This window comes from Hylobates moloch, unplaced genomic scaffold (genome assembly GCF_009828535.3).
Source record: "Hylobates moloch isolate HMO894 unplaced genomic scaffold, HMol_V3 SCAFFOLD_1, whole genome shotgun sequence".
In the NCBI taxonomy this organism is placed as follows: Eukaryota; Metazoa; Chordata; class Mammalia; order Primates; family Hylobatidae; genus Hylobates; species Hylobates moloch.
In genome coordinates, this window is record NW_026652276.1 from 12,135,562 (window position 1) to 12,149,058 (window position 13,497).

Here is a 13,497-nt window from a genome sequence, read left to right on the forward strand (position 1 = left end):
TTTAGCCTTGGCATGGGTTGCTCATCATTCATCTCCATTTAGTTCAGCTGATGGATGGAAAGGTAGAGGGAGAATTTCCGTATTTCTTCTAGTGAAGGAAAGGTAGGGGTATGACCGTTCATTGTGTTCTTGCTTCAAGGTGGACTATCTAGATAAGCATTCTTTTCATAGTACCAAGATTTATTCTGCAACCTTCGTGCACATAATTATGACTAAAAGAATATCTGGTCCTTTAAGTTGTTTTGCCAAAGGTCCTTCTGTTATTTAATCACCTGGTGCACACCAGTCCAATTAGGGAGTTGCATGGGGGGAGAAAATAGATGTTATTGCTATCCAACTTGTAGGGCCCTGTTCAAGATAGTTTTCTTTTTTGAAGTCTTTCCAGGTGACCCCACCTACATGTTTTCCCTCTTTTGTGAACCCCAAAGTCTGTACTGTCTAGATCAGGGACTGGCAAACTAAAGGGCCAGATAACAAATATCATATAGGCTTTGTGGGCCAGGTGCTCTCAGTTGTCACTACTCAACTGCTGGTGTATTGCAAAAGCAGTCAACATATAAACAGGTGGCTGTGGTTGTATTCCAATAAAGCTTTATTTACAAAACAAACTGGATTTGGCCTATGGTTGTAATTTGCCAACCTCTAGTTTGTACTAACAATTTCTAAATTTTAGTTTTGGGACCAGGTGCATCAGAATCATCCGGGAAATGTTGAAAGATACAGGTTTCTAGGCTTCACCTTTAGAGTTTCTGATGAATGGCCTGGAGCTGGGGAATCTGTGTTTTAAAAGTTCCCTGATTGATGCTGCTGCTTAGACAAATCACTAAAACAACAGCTCATTCTAGTTACCTGCTTCCCTTCTTCATTCTTTCCTTTTCTATTTTCCTCCCTCCCTCCTTTCCATCCTCCGGTAAATATACATACAAATAAATACATAACATTTTATTTGTGTTTAAGATTATATAAATGGCATGATTCTGTAGACTGTTTATTTTGTAGATTGCTTATTTCTTTGCCCTTTTTATTGAGGCATTTATCTTGTATTTATCCTAAAAATTCTTTCTATAATAAGGGATTTAGTCCTTTATAGTATGTTGTACATTTCTTCCTTCATGATAGTGTTGCATTTTAAATTTACTCATGGAGTTGCAATGATTAAAAATAATTTTGATGGCGTGAAATGCACTGTTCCCTTAAGGCAGTGGTCTCAGTCAGAGATGATCTTTCCCCAGGGGATATTAGCAATGTTTTTGGTTGGCATAACTTGGAAGGAGGGATTCTACTGGCATTTAGTGAGTAAGGACACAGTATGCTGCTAAACATCTTACAACATACAGGGGAGCCCCCAACGACAAAAAAATTATCCAATTCAAGGTGTCAAAAGCACCAAGGTTGAGAAAACCTGCTTTAAGGCTATTGTTTTTGTTCTTTGTTTAATAAGACACTCCTTCTTCCTATAATGCTAATATCTCTATTAAAATCTGTATTAAAAGTTTTAAAATTGATTCTGCCACTGAGACAAATTACTAACATAATAGTCCATTTTACTTCCTTCTTAACACCATACACAAATTCCCCCTGTTCTTTCCCATCCTTGCCTCTATCTTCTTCTCCACTTCTCTATAAGTATCACGAGTCCCCTGTGTCCCCTCTGTGGCCAGCGTGGTGCTAGGTCATATAATGTTCCCCACCCACTGCCCAGAATTTGTAAGTTCTCCTCTGGGGCTTTGTCACATTTGGTTTCCTCAAGCACCGTCCCATTCCCCCTGGACACCTTTGCCCACTTAGCTTGGGTATAATGGTGGAGGGGCTGACCTCTGATCAGCTCGGTTCTTCCCTGAACCTTTGAAAACTGCCATCAGGCTTAGTGGCCATCAATAGAATCCTAAGTCTTCAAGCTGGAGGAGGCCTTTCGAGATGCAACCCCAGCTCCTCCCTTAATGCATGATGGGTGTGTGTCCAGAGCAGGTGTGCAACTTGTCCCACCCACCTGTGAAGAACTGGGCCAACACCACGGTGCTGCTTGCTCAGCTGGCTCCATCTCCCACTGGAAAACTCCCAGACCACCTCTTCTTGGTGGAGGCATCCGGAATTGCTGTCTTTGTTTTGCCGAAAGCTGCCACTATCATTCTAAAAGAGACTGGTCCCAAGACCTGCTCATAATCTCGTTTCCTATTTGCTATGATCAAATCCATTCTCTCCCTCAGCATTAAAAAAATGTAAGGTAGTTTAATATAAAGGTGTTGGGGTGGGTAACCTCAACCAAACAAAGGATCCCAATAGCTGACATGCGTACCAGCAGGGCAAGCAATTGACTGCTCAGGGCAAGTCCAAGTTAACGTCTCTGACTCTTCTATTGGACTGTGAGCTTTTCAAGGGCCAGGTAAGGCTTTATTCATCTTCCTGACCCCTCTTACAGGCATCCTGCCTCGCACATCATATGTGCTTGATAAGTGTCACATGAATTGCTGAGTGGCCATATTGAGTTGTTTGTAAAAGTACAGAAGAGGCAGGGCTGAAGCCCATACGTTTTCTAAACTAGTATGGAAGGGAAGTTAGTTACCTGTGTATCTCCCCAGGCCCCACCACCATCCAGGTAATGCTGATGCAGGTGTCCACACTTCGAAGCAACCCTATTAGCTTGGGCTTACTATTATCTAATGACCCTATCAATGGGCCTCTTTAGTGCCTTTTAAAGTTGGCATTTCATCCTTCTGTTTGTGTGCTGCAGAGGACATGGGAATTGCCAGAAACATGGGTAGCAGAGAATTTAAGGAAGAAAAACAGGCCATGGCTAAAGCGTCACACAGCTACTGCCTTTGAATCACAAGTCCCAGGAGAGGCTGGCACCCTCGCTCAGGTCTGGCCTCCCATTTTACTCAGTCCATTCCCCCAGAACTGCTCTTGGTTAGAGTAGACATCATTTGACACGGGTGAAAAGTCTAAAATAAAATGTGGAACATAGTTTCAGGTTAGTTCTATGATGTGAAAAAATGTGGCTTAAGCAGATGAATTGATCCGATGCAGCGAGCATACAGCATTTAATAAATGGGCCTGTTGGTTCACTGTAAGCAGAAGACCATTAACCCATGGGCTTTCTCTTTCCTCTTTATTATAGCTGGTATTACAAGGGCTTAATCATTTTTCCCCATCATTAGAATCTAGAAATTATAGCTCGGAAAATATCATGTATTACATTTTATGCATTCCCAAAGTTAGGTCTATTAATTCTGACATTTTGCCTCATTATGCATTTTGGCAGTTTGGTTATTACCTGCTTATAGTTCAGATTTTATGGGACGCAAGAGCAGATGCGACCTCTCCAACAGGACCTTTTCTTTAATGAGATAAAATACAAATACGAACTTTAAAAAAACTTGACTGTATACAGAACCGTAGGACTTATGATAAATATTTATGATTTGCCTAAAAGTTAATGATGGCACCTTATCTTATATATGCTGTTATGAATTGAAACAGCTTTCCCCAAAAATAAAACTAGTCTGAAGAGTTAGAGAAAATGATGGCAGAAAGCGGCCATTGTTAATGAAACAACTAATATACACTCCAAGGAAGTAGCATTAGGATAAAATTATTTTTAAAAAGGGCCCAATGACCCTGCAATGTATTTAATTCTCTGCCTCATACTCCTGTGTGTGTGTGCATGTGTGTGTGCACACATGTGTGTGTCCATTTGTGCGTGCATGTGTGTACATGTATATGTGTGCATGTGCATGTGTGTGCATGTATGTGTGCGTGTGCATGTGTATGCACGTGTGTGCATGTATATGTGTGCGTGTGCATGCATGTGCATGTGCATGTGTGTGTGCATGTGTGTGCATATACACTCCATCACATTATCCACTGCTTTGAATCCCCTTAGAAATTTATGCAACTGACTGTTTAATTTTTAGCTTTTGTCCTCTCTTCTTCACTAAGAGTGTTTCTCCCGGCCTTCCGTGTCAGTCATTCATTCTTTCATCCCACATGCTATTTGTGCATTCCTCTCATCTATGAAGCTCAGACGACAGCACTTAGGGTATTATTGATCCTCATCATATTTTCTTTCTGGCTCTTTATCCCCTTCCCTGGTGGGACTGACTCCTGAATGTGGTAAGTTGAACATTGCCATGGGACCTGCCCTTTACCACTCAGCTCCATTAACCAGCACCTCTGACACTTCCCACTGGGGTGAATGGCTTCACAAAGTGGCTCACAGAGATGTTCTCTGAGGACCAGAGAAAGGTGGCTTGGCTCACTGTGTTGAAAGCCACTTGTGAAGTGGGTCTGTACTCTTCCTGCCCTCATCAAGGCCGAGGCTGCAGGTTGTGCTGGTTCTGTCTTATGTCTCAGGTCGACAGAGCTTTTACTCCTTTTATAGCAGATTTAAAGTTATTTAATCACTTTAAAACACCACAGGCCGGGCGCGGTGGCTCATGCCTATAATCCCAGCACTTTGGGAGGCTGAGGTGGGCGGATCACGAGGTCAGGAGATCGAGACCATCCTGGCTAACATGGTGAAACCCCGTCTCTACTAAAAATACAAAAAAAATTAGCCCGGTGTGGTGGTGGGCGCCTGTAGTCCCAGCTACTCGGGAGGCTGAGGCAGGAGAATGGCATGAACCCAGGAGGTGGAGCTTGCAGTGAGCCGAGATTGAGCCATTGCACTCCAGCCTGGGCGATAGAGCGAGATTCCTTCTCAAAAACAAAACAAAACAAAAAACACACCACAGTGGGACATTTAAGGCTCCCCCTTGACTTATGTTCTCAAGACCTGAGACTGGGTCTTGGAGAATCCTGATTTCATTTAACAAGGCAGTACACTTCATAGGCTCTGGCAGCTGCTTGTATATAACATCATTCACATTCATTCACTCACTCATTCATTCATTTAGTAAATGTTTATCCAGCAGCTCCCATGTGCTGGGCACTGTTCTAGGGCTGTGGATACACAAGTAAATTAAACTGAAAACAGAAATTGGACCTCAAAAAGCCTACATTCTGGTGGGGGAAGAAAAAAAATGAATGTATTAAATAATTTAAAATTTATGTGAGATGATGATGGATATTTTAGAAAAAAAAAACAAGGAAAGAAGGGTTAAACGTCAGCATCATGCAATATATCCAGGTAACAAACCTGCACATATACTCCCTGAATCTAAAATAAAAATTGAAAAAAAGAAAGAGGAGCTGACATTGACAGAGGGTGGAGACCTTGCTCTGTTAAGTAGGGTCCTCATCAGAAGATGGCATTGGAGCAAAGACTCAAAGGTGGCTCAGGAGCAGCCTTGAGAAGCAAGGGCATTCCAGGCAGAGGGAAGAGCCGGTGCAAAGGCCCTGGGGCAGGAGAGTGCCTGGAGCATTGGAGGAGCAGTGAGCAAGCCAGCGTGTGTGGAGCCAGTGAGGAAGGTCAGGGGCAGGAGGTGAGGTCAGGGAGGCTGGGGCAAGCACATCACAGAGGGCCTGTAAAACTTGGTGAATACAGGCTGGGCACGGTGGCTCACGTCTATAATCCCAGCACTTTGGGAGGCCGAGGCAGGTGGATCACCTGAGGTCAGGAGTTTGAGACCAGCCTGGCCAACATGGTGAAACCTCGTCTCTAATAAAAATACAAAAATTAGCCAGGTATGGTGGCAGTTGCTTGTTATCCCAGCTACTTGGGAGGATGAGGCAGGAGAATCGCTTGAACCTGGGAGGCAGAGGTTGCAGTGAGCCAAGATGGCACCATTGCACTCCAGCCTAGGCAACAAGAGTGAAACTCCATCTCAAAAAAAAAAAAAAAAAAAAAATTAGTGAATACTTTGGCTTTTATTCTGGGTAAAAGTCAGTCATTTGTGTAACACTGTTAAGCCTCAACTGTAAAATAGAATAATAAATATACAAATGTACTTACCAAAAGGGTTGTTGTAAGGATGAACTAAAGTAAGAAATGTAAAACACCCAACAGAATGGCAGGTGCACAAATAAGTATTGTGAATAGCAGGTAGGACTAGGTGCTTTTTGTGCTTGTACTAGGTTACTAGATGTAAACTTTTAGTGCTTGTACTAGGTTACTAGATGTAAACTTTTAGTGCTTGTACTAGGTTACTAGATGTAAACTCTCTAGGACAGATTTAGAGTTCTTTTTTTTTTTTTTTTAAACAGCATTTTATACCCAGACCTGGTACAGTTCTTGCCATAGTAAGTCCTCAATCAGTGTTCCTGGAGTATTACCATTATCACGCATTTTTCTAAAAAAAGCATTCAGGCAGTCTTAATTGGCCTACATTTAATAGCTACTTGTTTTCTATTGCTTACAAAAATATAACCCTTACCTTCTGCCTTCTCTACAGGAATATTTTTTTGGCATGATAATAACATGATATCAAAGTTGTGGTGCTGTGTTATGGAAAGAACTCTTGGCTGAAAATCAGAAGATGTGGTGTCCTAGTATAGTTGCTGTGAGAGGTCATTCAACTCCTCTGCCTGTTTTTTTTTTTTTTTTTTTGAGATGGAGTCTTGTTCTGTTGCCCAGGCTGGAGTGTAGTGGTGCAATCTTGGCTCACTGCAACCTCTGCCTCCTGGGTTCAAGTGATTCTCCCACCTTAGCCTCTCTAGTAGCTGGGATTGCAGGTGCCCACCACCGTGCCCGACTAATTTTTATATTTTTAGTAGAGATAAGGCTTTGCCATGTTGGCCAGGCTGGTCTCAAACTCCTCACCTTGTGATCCGCTTGTCTTGGCCTCTCAAAGTGCTGGGATTACAGGCGTGAGCCACTGCGCCTGGCCCTCTGCTCTTCTTTTTCTCAGAAGTGATATGGGTTCAGAAAATCCTTCTCCATTTCAGTGTTGGTGTGAAGAGAAGCTACTCTATGGAATGTTCTTTGAAAACTCTAAACGGCCATCTTGGGGAGGGTAGGTGTCGTGCCTGTTACCGTGGGAAGGGTGTGTACATGTGCTTAACTGGTTTCTCTGTTGGAATGTGGACTTCTGCTGTGCTCGGCGCCCCTTTTGAGGAGGCCCCTGCCTCTCTGAGGACCGGTGGTTGTCAGCTGTGGGCTGTGGCAATGGAGCTGAAGCTGTGAGGCCTCTCAGGCCACCAGATAGGTGGTCCTTGCCTTAGTAATATCATTCTCTAAGCTGCACAATGGAGGTTTGGACTTTCAGAATTAATTTTTCTATTGCTCCCTTGTGGTTTAAATGTATTTCTGCCTTTTTAATGCATGTATTGAAATTCTTATTTGTGACTAGATCAACCTCAGATGTTTTAAAAGTTGATTTCAGAAACATGGCTTCGAATGTCTCCTTTGTTCACGTGAATAAAATTCTTCTTCTTGTTGCATGATTCTTGAGGTGACACCCATTCCACAAGGCCTTCCTAAAAATAAATCAGAAACAAGATAACAACATTGTGACTAAACAAGAAGTTCACATCCCTCCCTCATCACATGTTGCTTTCCAAATGTTGATCAATCTATCATATCTCCTTTTTCCAACAATTTTTTTTTAAAGTCCCATCATACAGCCTGTGTTCCTGGACAGGCTGGGAATACAGCAGTGAACACAGTAGATAAAATCCCTGAATTCATGCAGCTCACATTTTTGTAGGAGAGGGGTAAAGAAGAGATTACTCTAGATTTCACAGTGAGGGAAGGCTTCTCCTAGAAGGTAGCATTTGAGTAGAGGATGGAATGAAATGAGAAAGAGAGCCATGCAATGTCTGGAGAAAAAGTGTTCCGGGCAGGGGCCCAGCAGGTGCAAAGGGCCTAAGGTGGGAATCAACTTGGTATAGTCCAGGGAGAGAGACAAGGTGAGGATGGGAGGCTACAAGGGAGAAGGAAGGTTTGTGGGAGGAGAGGAAGGGGCCTGACCAAAAAGAGCTTTGTGTGCTGAAGAAGCAGTTTGGATTTTACTTTGAGTTGATAGATTGTAAATATTGTAAATTAATTATTGAAAGTTTATATATTCTCTTCAGATACAAATCCATTGACTCTGATCTGAGATTCTGTGAAGCAATTGTCAAGTGATAGCATAGAATTAATGTGGTATTTTTGAAGCTTCATTTGATTCCACCCCAAATCCCTTAATATTCCTTAAGGAGTCTGTTGGAAGTTGCTTGATAGGAATAATTAGCAGAACGAGTAGCTGTTTTACCATTCAGAATTCTCTTCATGTATGTTTAAGTATGTGAACTCATTTTAACAAGAGAGTGAGGGTCCCACTTCTCTGTCATTTATTCTGTACTGAATTCTGTTTTGTAGTCAGCCCTGAGAAGCCAGGGGCATATCAGCTGGAGATCTAATTTTCTCTTTGTCACAGAAACAAATCATAATTTAATAGGTGCTGAAAACATGACTGAACCCTTGCGCTATCTGAAGAGGAGCAGGTGATTTTTCACATCGTTTTGTAGCGTGTCTCCAACTACCAACACATGGCCATTCAGAGGTCAACAGCGAAGGACTCTGAGATAAACACTTTCCCCAGACCATGAACACAATTTAAACACATATGACTGAGTTCTCATCTTCCATATCTGGTGAGGGAAGAGGTCACATTTCTCTGTAATCACCCTCCAAAATAATGAGATAAAAAGTTCCATAAAATTCTGCGTAAGTCCCCACCACAGTCTCTTCTAGCTAGTAACTGTCATGCAAACTGATCATTTTGGAAGTCTTTAATTAAATAGTACAATATCACCTTAAAAAGTATTGTTGACCGGTTAGGAAATTGAGAGATACAGGTAAGCGCATCTGCAGGGCAGATAAATTGGGCAGTCTTTTCTCATGAGGAAACCTTGCAAAGGTCCAGAATGTGGAAAAGGAGATTCCAATTTAGATTGCTAATATCATTTGACTGCTAAAAATGTCAAAGTTGGTATCTTCCTAATGAGTTTTAACTATTTTTGCCCTAGAAAATTCCTCTAAATAATTGGTTCCTGAAATCAACATTATTGGGTGTTCTGGATTTCAAGGAGGCTGCTCTCTGCTTTGTATTTTCTTGCTGGGTGCCTCTTATCTGTGGTAAGGTTAATGTTGGGATGACCTTGGTGAACATCCCCCTGCAACAGCACAAGTAGTTAAGGCGTGTATTCCACAGGAATAGCGTTTCCATTAGAGCAGTCGCTCTGAGACGCAGAGCTAATTTCCCAGCGATGGCACCACTTTTCTTATGAGGGAATAATTGACCCATTTATGGTCTCATTTCAGCTTATTGCAGATCCTTGTGCCAGCAACCCTTGTCACCATGGCAACTGTAGCAGCAGCAGCAGCAGCAGCAGCGATGGCTACCTCTGCATTTGCAATGAAGGCTATGAAGGTCCCAACTGTGAACAGGCACTTCCCAGTCTCCCAGCCACTGGCTGGACCGAATCCATGGCACCCAGACAGCTTCAGCCTGTCCCTGCTACTCAGGAGCCTGACAAAATCCTGCCCCGCTCTCAGGCAACAGTGACACTGCCTACCTGGCAGCCGAAAACAGGGCAGAAAGTTGTGGAAATGAAATGGGATCAAGTGGAGGTGAGAACGTTATATCGTGTACATTTTTACATTAGAAACCAGAAATCTTAAAGTGACTCCAGTGGTTCTAGTATCAGCAATTAAAAATGAAAGCATTTTAAGTTAAATCATGAAGCAAAATATGTCCCTAAACTTATTCCTGTCTGCATTTGTGTGTACGATGGTTTTATAAGTATAAAAAGAGTAAACAAAAAAAATGAATCAAATTATTTTTTGGAATGGTATCCACATGTATTTCTGTGAGATAATCTTAGATTTTGGGGCAGACAGCTCAGTGTAGTCATGTAAAGGAACATGTCATAGGACCTTCCATCATTGACCTTATTTTCCTTCCTGGGAGTGTGTCTTAGTCTGTTAAGGCTGCTATAACAAAAATGTCACAAACTGGGTTGCTTATAACCAACACACAGTATCGGTCCATTCTTGTGTGGCTATGAAGAAATACATGAGGCTGGGCAATTTATAGAGAAAAGGAGTTTATTGGCTCATTGTTCTTCAGGCTGTATAAAGCATGGCACTAGCATCTGCTTCTGCTGAGCCTCTGGAAGCTTACAATCATGGCGGAAGGCAAAGGGGAGCCACTGTGTCACATGGTGAGAGTGAGGGCAAGAGAGGGAAGGGAGAGGTCCCAGAAAACAATCCAATCTCACATGAACTCACTTATCACCAAGGGGATGGTGCTAAGTCTTTCATGGGGGATCTGCCCCCATGGCCCAAACATCTCCTACCAGGCCTCACCTCTCACATTGGAGATCACATTTCAACATGAGACTTGAAGACACATATCCAAACCATATCACAGACATTTATTTCTCACAGCTTTGGAGACTAGGAAGTCCATGATCAAGGCAGATTCAGAGTCTGCTGAGGGCCTGTTTCTTCACAGCCCGCGTCTTCTCACTGTAACCTCACATGGTGGAAGGCGCTATGGAGCTCTTTCAGGTCTTCTACAAGGGCGCAAAATTTCATTCGCCAGCCCTGTGCCCTGCTGACCTAACCACCTCTCAAAGGCCCCACCTCTTAATACCATCATCATGGCGGTTAGGATTTCACTCATGAATTTAGAGGGGCGCAAACATTCAGACCACAGCAGACCACAACGCTCAACTATTTTTTTTACTGTTGTCATTTAGGTTCTATTTTTGGTACCTTGAAGTATTTCAATGGGGTTTAGAAAGAAGAAGCTATCAATGATTTTGACATATTTTTAGAATGCATTTGACAAAGAAACTTCCAAGTTTTATTTATTTTGGCAGCAGCAAATTCTATTTGTTGGAACTTCTCCTGTCTGAGTTTGAGTTTGGCTGTTTTATCTTCAAGCTCTTCAAAAGTCTTTTCAGTAGACTCCTAGAAGTTGGCATAAAATAAATTTGCTGGGTAGAAGAGTTGGGGAACAAATCCAAATCATGAGTTTGAAGTGACATAGGGGAGTGTAATTCCATTCTATATTGTATATTTTATATGTATGACATCCATATAAACCTGCGTTGGTATATTATTATTATGGGTTTCATTGTTTAAATGAGAAAAACATAGATTTTTGCATAGCATGTATTAGAGTCAAGGAATGCATCTAGAAATTTCCTTTATTATAAAAGAGATAGTAGCATTTCTCCTTTTATTTTCTTGAGTAATTCTAACCGGTTGACCCACTTTTTTTTTTTTTTTTGTATTACCGCACAGCTTATGAAGGCCACATTCAGACTGCAGGGCGATGTTTTTAGCTTACCTAAAAAACTGTGAGCTTGCTCTGATTTCACACTTTTAATAAATGCTTTGAAGTTATGATGTTAATGCTTCTTTGCTGGATGACTCAGTTCTTGCATGTGAACTAGATTTGATTCAAGTTTATCAAAGAAGTGTCCTTTAAAAGAAAATTTCTCCCTAGCCAGCCATTTCAATCTATTTATTTAAAGTCATGTTATTTTACAGTTGGTAAGTGTAAAAAAGAAAAAAAAGAAATGTCTCATCTTCCTATATCATGGGTTATTTCTTAGGCTGTTCGTGAAGCAGATTTAAAGTGCCAGAGGAAGACATGTTAATATGTATGCCTAACCTGATGGAAACCAGGAGGCATATTATTATCCCCTTTCTGTGAAGTAATAATGCTTTGGAAACATAAAGTTACTTGGAGCCTTAGAGGCTTGGGTAACAGCCATCCATTATACAAATTTAACAAGTTATACTCACATCTTTGAATATCAGTGGTGGGCTTTATCCATAGAATTTGACTGTAGGGCATTCTGGAAAATAAGATCTAAGTGTGGGCTGTGGAGTGAAATTGCTGAGAGTTTCTGTATTGTTCTCAATTAATTCTGTGATGATGAATACTTTTAATACTGCTTCATTTTCATTGACATGGGGGAGGACAGTGATTGTGGCATGAGGACTAAGTGCATAAATTGGCCAGGAGTATCTCACTGGACATAGCTCAAGGTTTTGCAACACGCTTTTTGATGAGCACAGTCCTCCCCCCACCAATTGATCTTCTTTTTTTAAAAAATATACATCCATATAATACTTTTGGGAAATAATTTGAAAGTGAAGATATAGCCTACAAGGAAAAAGAAAGGCAGCGTTCAAGCTCCCCAGCCTTAGCATTGTGCTCCTGGACCCATCAGCACAGAGAAGAGTCATCAGACCTGACACTGCATGCACTTTGCAAGTTGAAGGCTGGCTTGCCTAGTCATTAGGCTTTTACCTGCTGTTTGTAAGTTAGTCCTTAAAGTTGGCCTCCTGGTTGCCATCAGGTTAAGCATAGTGCAGGGGTCAATGACTGCTTGTTAAATGAATGGAAAAAGAGCAGGGAGTGACATCTGCTTCCTGTCCTGCAATATCCTATCGATCAGTTTTAACAATCCCAGGAATTTGTAGATTGCTCTCAGGGAAGCTGTTGCATTTCAGAACATCAAATGACAAAGATTTCATTTTCTTTTGAGTTTGTAAGGCTTCACTTCTTCGTCTCTTCTCTAGCCCTACCCCTGCATCATCAAAAGGGATGAAGGAAATTCAGCATGGAATTTTACTTTATCATATTATGTTATACTATAAACAACCCCAATCACATGTCATTTTTTTTTCCCCTTCCCAGGTGATCCCAGATATTGCCTGTGGGAATGCCAGTTCTAACAGCTCTGCGGGTGGCCGCCTGGTGTCCTTTGAAGTGCCACAGAACACCTCAGTCAAGTAAGAAAATTCTGAGTTACAAACTGTTAAGAGTGTGATGCTATGACCTATATATGGGGTTGTGTCCATCCATGGACCTGGTGTGTAAGTGGCCAGTCAAGTGAGAATCGTGAACAGATTCCATGGATAGATGTGTCCCCTGCCATTTGAAAACCAGAGGAAGCGATTTCAGAGGCAATTACAGTGAGGGTCATCAGGCTGGAGAAGTGGAATTGAGAAATTGGACTGGATGAGTCTGGTGTGAGGTGACAAAGTGTGAGGCCTTAGATAAGACCCTCAGCCAGATTCCTTGTCTCCCAAATGCTTTGCTTCCCAAATTATTGGCCTCTTAAGATTTTAATGGACCATCAGTTACATTCAGATGCATAACTTGCCCCAAATTTAAATTCTACATATTACAATTTTCTCTTTATTTTTTATTATTTTTATTTATTTATTATTTTTTACAATTTTCTCTTTAAAAGCAAGCGCACAAACAGAGTGTTTTGTTTTCAGTTCAAGCTCTTTGAAATGACAGGGTCCATTGTCACCGGTGGGGAAGAGGGAGAGGCATAGGGAAGCAGCGCTGGTTGAGACCTGATATGTGTGGTGCTTTATATGAGGCTCAAGTCAGCAGGTGCCCAGGAGCACAAAGGTGGGGGTGGGGTATGGGCCAGTATTAGGGTGCTTCAGGCCGGCTGACAACCCCCCATTTCCCATCCTTCTAAGTTGCCATTGACTACCGCCCTCCCCACACTTTCCATGCAACCTAAGGGGCATTTGCTGTCCAGTCTTTGGGGATTTTTAGAAGACTGGGAACATGTGTCCTGGTTAACCAG

The 13,497-nt window shown here is 41.9% G+C and overlaps 1 protein-coding gene across 2 annotated transcripts in view; it reads left to right on the forward strand.

Moving 5' to 3' along the window:
- The window catches only part of DNER (delta/notch like EGF repeat containing), a 366,652-nt gene that overhangs the window by 119,391 nt on the left and 233,764 nt on the right, over nucleotides 1-13,497 (forward strand). For both annotated transcript variants that reach the window (XM_032754076.2, XM_058437649.1), the window contains exons 2-3: nucleotides 9,185-9,493; nucleotides 12,585-12,679. In XM_032754076.2, coding sequence (XP_032609967.1) covers nucleotides 9,185-9,493; nucleotides 12,585-12,679 — 404 coding nt within the window. The remainder of the gene's footprint in view (nucleotides 1-9,184; nucleotides 9,494-12,584; nucleotides 12,680-13,497) is intronic.